The sequence below is a fragment of the Diospyros lotus genome, chromosome 8 (assembly GCF_014633365.1).
Source record: "Diospyros lotus cultivar Yz01 chromosome 8, ASM1463336v1, whole genome shotgun sequence".
Taxonomy (NCBI): Eukaryota; Viridiplantae; Streptophyta; class Magnoliopsida; order Ericales; family Ebenaceae; genus Diospyros; species Diospyros lotus.
Window position 1 is genome coordinate 23743344 of NC_068345.1, and position 7390 is coordinate 23750733.

The 7390-nt window shown below is 34.2% G+C and overlaps 1 protein-coding gene across 1 annotated transcript; it reads right to left on the minus strand.

The window, feature by feature from the left end:
• Positions 1 to 266: 266 nt before the first annotated feature.
• Positions 267 to 1988, minus strand: LOC127808205 (WUSCHEL-related homeobox 4-like). Its single transcript, XM_052346630.1, has 3 exons — positions 1642 to 1988; positions 994 to 1275; positions 267 to 892 (listed from the first exon to the last, which is right to left on the minus strand). Exons 1-3 carry the CDS (start codon positions 1867 to 1869, stop codon positions 722 to 724), a joined length of 681 nt encoding a protein of 226 aa, XP_052202590.1. The 5' UTR covers positions 1870 to 1988; the 3' UTR covers positions 267 to 721.
• Positions 1989 to 7390: the final 5402 nt, after the last annotated feature.

The window sequence follows — 7390 nt, forward strand, 5'->3', positions numbered from 1 at the left end:
TTATTTAATGGCCGGACAACCAAACCGAGAGTTAATATGTTATAAAATTTGAAATTAAACACACAATTTAATATATTATTAAAAAAATAAAAGATTTTCTTCAAATGGAAACTAAATACAAAGTTTGGTATAATATTGAAAAAATTAAAAATTTCTTATAAAATTAAAATAAAGCAAAAAGCCCAATATTTTTTTTTTATAATTGACTCTTTTCTGATAAAAAAAAAGCCCAATATCTTTTCTGATAAAAAAGATAAGATTTTAACCGAAAAAAGCTGACCTTAGCCCATATTTTGAATTTTCAAACTAAATAATATGTTGCTAGTGGCCAGTGGCTAGCGGCGAGGAGATAGGTGGGTGAAGTAGGTGCGTGCTTGGACTTCAGTGTCCTCTCAGCCTCAATACTTTTAACCTAAAAGCAAGCTTTGATTTGAGATGCCTACTGCTTCTTCCAAGTCAAAAACGTCGGGAGAAAATGAGCTAGGGAAGACACGATTAACAAGCCTACAGTCAGATATTCAACTTTATGTCTTTCTTCTCTTCTTAATTTCCCAGAAGATCGATGATGAAGATTAGAGAAAGAAAAAAAACTACTACAGAGAGATGGAGATAGCAGCAGCATGCAAAGCAAACGATGATGATGATGACAAAGACGATCAGCAGCAAGCCGGCAGACACTGTTGAATATTAATTAATCCAAAGTATAAGTCCAGGCCCAGCTTCACCTGCCCTCCGGATGCAATGGGAAAAGCTGCAGAGTCTTGTCTCCTTCCTCTCTACAAACCCTCTTCTCCTCTTCTAATTCCATGCCTCCAAACGCGCCCCAACTCCTGCACTTCCTCTTGTATGGACTGTCCTCCCCTCTTCCTTGAGTTTTATCCGCCATTTGTACCTGAATGAAACAACAATTTCCATATATCGATCCACTCAACTGTAGAAAACACTAACGTATATGTATATATGCATATATTAACACAGAGATGAATCACATACAGTAGGGTCCAATGTGACGGCGGCGGCAGTGGCCGGAGACCTGGGAGAGTGGCTGCTGCTGAGGCTGTTGCGCTTCTGCTTCTGTCTCTCCCGGGCTTTGTGGTTCTGGAACCAGTAGAACACATTTTTGCCTTCGATCTTGCCGTATTTACTGAGTTGGGCTGTGATTTCCTCTATCTGTTGGGCATTAGGAGTTCTCATTCCGCCCCTGTACAGCATCTCTAATATCCCTATTTGTTCTTGCGTAGGATTCCACCTCGTTCCGCCTGGATGCGTCTCCACCTGTATTATTATTTCCAAAACATGATCAATTCGCCAAATTAAGACATGATCAAATGCATCGTACATGATTAAGATTTGTTTTATCATCCATGATAACCATAAAAGACTTCTACAGAGAAAGTGAATGCAATGAAACAATTACTTAGTAAAATAAGTATAGAAAGATCAAAAGAAACTTAACACAAAATACTTGAGTACGATATTAAATCTAAAAGTTTTGAGGAAGATAAGACTACTACAAAAAGTGATTAGTGATCGAAGGACTAGTTTAATTCAGGATAAAAACTTTAGTATATTGTAAGTGTTGTTAGTTATAGCATCTGTGCTTGTCTTTCATGAATACCAAGGACTGGAGGATTATTTAACCTGAGTGGGTGCTTCTTTCTTGTCTTCGGAGGATCCAACTTTTCTGGGTCCGCTCTCCGGCCTAATGAAGCTCTTGAGGTCAAAAGCGGCGGTGGCACTGTCGGCGGTGTCGCCGCCGACCAGCTTGGGGGCAAGAGGGCGGAGACGCTTGGTGCAGCCAAGGCTGAGGGAGGGTTCGTGCTCCCAGAATCCTCGTGCCAACTGGTGTACCCTCATGCTTGATCCCATGGAGCTAAGATCTGAACACGAAGACTCCCAATTATATATACACAAAAAAATGAAAAACAAAAAGATAACAAAAAAAAAAAAAAAGAGAAAGGAAAATTAGAAAAGAAAGGTGGGAAATGAGGTGGGTGCCCAGATTAAGCGAGACCAAATGATGAGGTGAGGTTGACTTGAAGATTTCCATTTTAAAAAGAAAGGGGGGAAAAAGGGAAGGAAAAGATAAAGGCAGTTGCATGATTAATAATGCAGAGAGAGAGAGAGAGATAAGGTGTCTTATGCTTTTCGGTTCGGTGGCTCTCTGTAAAGGTAAGAATGAAAAGAGATTCCTCCAATCCCACAACTTGAAATTGCCAGGTCTTTGGCTCTTTCCAAGAGATACGGATATGGAAATCTCTTCATTTTCCTCCCTTACTTTAAACCTGTATTAATTTGAAAGAGTTACAACATTTTATACCCACATATATATATTTTTATAGTGTATATTATTATTCTTTTTTGATAGAATTGCATCTTCTGTTACCAAATAGTTCAAACCCAGACAGCCAACCTTTTTATCTTGTTTTGTGTTGATTCCCACAAGAAGCAGCTATCTATCTATCTATCTATCTATATATATATATATATATAATAATAGATTGTAGATTATGAGAAATCAGATAAAGCTGGCAACCAAGTGGTTTTGATTGTTGTCGTATTTCTCTCATAGATTGTTTGCTTGCTCATAAATGGTGCCACAAATAAGAGCCAAAAAGGACCAAGCAGCAAAAGGTGATAGTATTAGAAATAGAAAAGACCCACAAAAAAAAAAAAAAAAAGGAAAACAAAAGCCAATCAAGTCACAAGGTTTTGGTCCAAAACTTTCACCTTCTGAACTTAAGTTTCATTTCTAATTAAGTTGGTTAAGTCTTAGGTAATTTCACTTTATACGGTTTAGATACCATATTAAGATAGTGATCATGGTAAATGTATTTGCTCCTATAGATACCTGTTAAATTTATGCTATTTTCAACAAGTTAATTTGCACATACAATTATTCATAAATTACATTCACTTTCTTTAGGTTATGACTAATTATAGGAACGTCCCTTCTATTCTAAGAAATTATAATAATTTTCTCTACTGTTTAAAAACACAAAGTTTCCATTTCTCTCTCTCTCTCTCTCTCCCCCCCCCCCCCCCCCCCCCCTAATTTGAAACATATATAAATAATAAAAAATAAAAAAATGGTGTCCTGCCACCAAACCCTAGCAACGTCCCAATTCCCAAGCCACAGACAGGTGGTCGGTAGAGCACTTATTTGTTTTATTTTTAATATTCTTAAAAATAAAGAGAGATAGAGAAAGGGGAAAAAAGGAGGGGAAACCTGGATTCCTCCCATCACAGGGATGTGTTTATATTTGTCATGTGAGCAACTCAGATGAGGTTTTTCCACAATCAAAATAGATAGATAGATAGAGAGAGAGAGTTGCTGGAGAAACAGAGGAGAGGAAGAGACTGTGAGGGCATTTGGGAATGTTATAAAATTTGACAACAATTATCTAATGACAAAACGGTTAAATGTATTGAGCTTTGAATTTTATGAGAAGTTGTATTTTCCCAAAATAACTGAGATATTTCTATAATTAACCATAACCTCAAAGCACATTGGTGTAATTAATATAAAATTATAGTTTGACATGATTGGTGTTGACAAAAAACTAAAATAAACAAAAGATTCCCAATGGGAAACGAGTAAAGAATTGGTATGGGAGCCTTCTACTCATCTGCATTCGAAATAATTTTAGGAAAAAAATTATTTCAGAATTCTGACCTTTAGGATAATTATAAAGAAAGGAAAGGGTAGTGTGACTGAAGGCTAAAATGGTTATTTAGCTTTTTTATTTAACAATAAGGGTGATTATCGTTATTTCTGAAACAATAGGGATGATTCTTGGAATTTTACCAAACCTTAGGGTTGTTTTTTGCAATTTATCCTAATTATAATTAATTTTATTTTTTTTCATTTACATATAACTTTTTTCTAGATATAACAATTTTTTTCTATTTTTTAATGTATGAATTATTTACTTGCATAGGTAGAGGGCAAATTCATATTTTATCCCAATACTTTTACTTTTTTTTATGATCATTTAAACTTTTTGTTATTTCTATTACACACATAAACTTAATTTTCTACTCAATTTAACCCATATACTTTAACTTTTTAATCATGTAATAATTTAAATTTTTTCATTGTTTCGATTATATATACTTCTATACTTCTATATTTATATTTTTTATTCAATTTAACATTTGTATTTTTATGTGAAAAAAATAAAAATAAAAATAAAGTGAGACGACAAATTATATGTCACATCTCATGTCAAATTATATTGATTTACAAATACAAGTTTAAAGATGTAATCAAAATAATAAAAAGTTTAATTTGTTATATGAAAAAAATAAATTAAATATAAGAGTTAAATTAATTCAAAAATACAATATACAACAATAAAAAAATAAAAGTATAGAAATAAAAATATAGATTTGATTATATTTATTTTTTTATTATTATATCTATTTTTTTATTATTAAACGAAAAGAATATAAGATAAATAACCTCTAAAATATTCCTTCTATTGCAGCTATTTTAAAAGGCACAGTTGTGGCAGCTTTCCCATTGACAAACAATTGGGCGCAATTTGAAGATACTTGGTGGATTTGGCACTTAGTCGGAATTCGTTGGTTTGAACGAGGAGGAGAGGAGTTGTCGTTGTGTCCCCGAAAGGACGCAATTGGCTACGTGTCATTCCGTCTGGACGTCGGTTTCTGGGATAATCATGATTCCAATTCGTGAGTTGTGACTGCAAAATCCTCTTGTTTTCCAGCTTTCCATTGAATAAAATTAACAATTAAGGTAAGAAATAAGCGCCTCAAACGGACGTCCACATCCACATGCCCTTTCCTTTCCTTCATGCTTGTACCTTAAACCGTGGTGGTAGTCTTCTGTCCAGCCCAGTAAATTCTTTCTCCATTTCCCACTCGCGTGTAGCGCCACTCGTCATCAATCTGTTCTTCTTAACAATGACAGTTGTCCTGCCATTTCCCCTTCCTTCTTTCTTTCTCTGCCATTTCTCTACTAATTCAATTACATGTACACTTATAATTAGGAAGAGTGTATTAAATAAAAAAAAATATTAAAATTTAATTAAATTTGTTATAATTTAAAAAATATAATTTTATAATTCACTAATCCAACTATTAAGTTGGCTACAATACCGATAGAAATTATTAACTTTTATCATTAAACGGTTACTTGACATGAGGTGGATTGAAAACAATGTGATGTTGATGATCATTTTTTTTTTTTCACTTTCCATTATTCAAATGGTATTCTCAAGAGAGAGAGAGAGATTGATTCCCATGTGACATCCCAAAATTTAAAGAATACTTGAGAATGAATTAATTCCCAAGAATAAATCATTAAGATGAGTCGCGAGATGATTTATTTGGTAAGTATTTGTGAGAATTATCGAAATTGTGGGCTTTGGAGATTAATTTGGTGAAGGGTATAAATGAGATGTTAATTATGAAACTACACTGAAAATGTATTCATTGAGATTTAGGGACCAAGTGAAATAAAAAAAAAAAAAAAATTGAAAAACTTTTCAGAGTGGCTTGCAAAAAAAATTGCTAAGTATAAGAACATATTGGCTCAAAATTCGACTAGTCTAGCTCAAATCCGTCTGAGTCCATGGTTAAGCTTAAAAAATGGATTAAGAGTCAAGACGGACCTAATGGAACTTGTTTCATCGAATTTTGTTGAGCAATTTGGAGCAATTTTGCATTTAAAGACTTGGCAATGTCCCATCAAATAGTACAACCTACCAACTTTGAGCTTAATTTCAATTTGATTGAGTTTGAATTGAACTGCATCAAAGGCCATAGGTGTCAAAAAGGAGCTAGAAATAAACACAATGTTCTCACGTCACACTATTGACTAATGGGATTAAAGGAAAATTAGGTTCTAAATAGGTGAAAATTTGTTGTTTGGAGGAATTGTGCGAATTAGTGACAACTCTTCTCAACACCCAATTATTGTAGACGTAAGAACCCTTTAGCTCGAATGGTTAGGTTCACGACACTTCTTCTTCTAGCAGTAGCATAGCACCTTGGCAACATGTCCCACCTACCTAACCATGTGGAAGAGTTGGCAATGGAATGGGAAGTGAAGTTGGTGGTTACTTGAATGAAAAAGGTAATAGGAAAAGGATGGAATGGGAAGCGAAGTTGGTGGTTACTCGAATGAAAAAAGTAATAGGAAAAGGGTAGGGGAGACGGATGCCATGAACGTTGCGAGCAAAGGTGCAAGCAAAATCGTGAAATGGACAATTATTGGAATTATTGTATGGCGGTGTAGGTAAATTTAAAATGTTTTGCACATCAGGTATGCACAGCGGACTATGTCAATTATTTTTTAATTTTTCAGGTTGTGCATGTGTAAGAGAGCTAGGTGTAGGATTGGATGGTCATTTTGTCCTAACTTTCTTAGAGGATGATGGTGCACTAGGTAAAGAGGTATCTTTTCGTTAGGGTTCCACTTGAATAGATTCAAACTTGATTGTAAGAGTATCGAATGCGAGATTTTTAATAATAAATCAATTTTAGTGAGAAGATGAAGAAGAATGACTCTATTTCATGCACAAATGAATTGAATCGAAAGAGAGAAAGGACCAAGGGCTACTTGGAATCGATGGTCGAGAGCTAGGGTTTGAAAGTATTCTTTGTAAGATGAAATGTAATTGAGTAGTTAGGTATTTACACCTGTGTAAAATGGTCGATTGAAAACTCAAATTTTAAAATGTGTAAAGATTTTTACCCAACTATATTTGGATTTTAATCGAGTAAGATCTAATGATTAGTTGATTAATATTTGTTTTTACTTGAGTAAAGATTCAATTTTTGAATAGCTTAATTTATATTCAAGTAAGATATGTTTTTAATTGATTAAGGAATGTTTTTTTGTCGAGTAACTTTATTTGTTACTCGAGTAAGGTTGACCTTTGAAACTACAAACTCTCTATTTTGAAAATTACTCAATTAAGAACTTATGATAGTCGATTAATAAGATTTTTTACTTAATCAGAAAATGACCTAACTGATATATTTAAAATCTACTTGATTAATAACTATTTTTGCTCGATTAAGAGCTAAGCTTACTCGATTGACACAAGATTTTTACTCTATTACTTTAGATTCAAATTTCAACAATACCTAATATAACATCCCGCATCGAGTGATAGGAAGGACTAGAACAACTTACCCTGATGGGCCTACGCGAACTTCCTGAGGGGTCACCCATCCTTGAGTTTTCCCAACTCAAACATGCTTAACCCAAGAGTTCATTGCCTATATTCAGTTCAAAAGGTATCCAGCTGGTGCTGTTTTCTTTTTTATTTATCCTCGATATATACCACCATTCTTTGGGCTCTTGGGGTATTACATTCTCCCCCCCTGTTGAGCACATGACGTCTTTGTCATGCGA

Coding starts and splice junctions, on each gene's coding strand:
- LOC127808205 (XM_052346630.1), bottom strand. CDS start 1,869: ATGGGATCAAGCATGAGGGTACACCAGTTGGCACGAGGATTCTGGGAG. Junction 1,276..1,641: donor AGAAAGAAGCACCCACTCAG/GTTAAATAATCC, acceptor ATAATAATACAG/GTGGAGACGCATCCAGGCGG. Junction 893..993: donor CCGTCACATTGGACCCTACT/GTATGTGATTCA, acceptor TGTTTCATTCAG/GTACAAATGGCGGATAAAAC.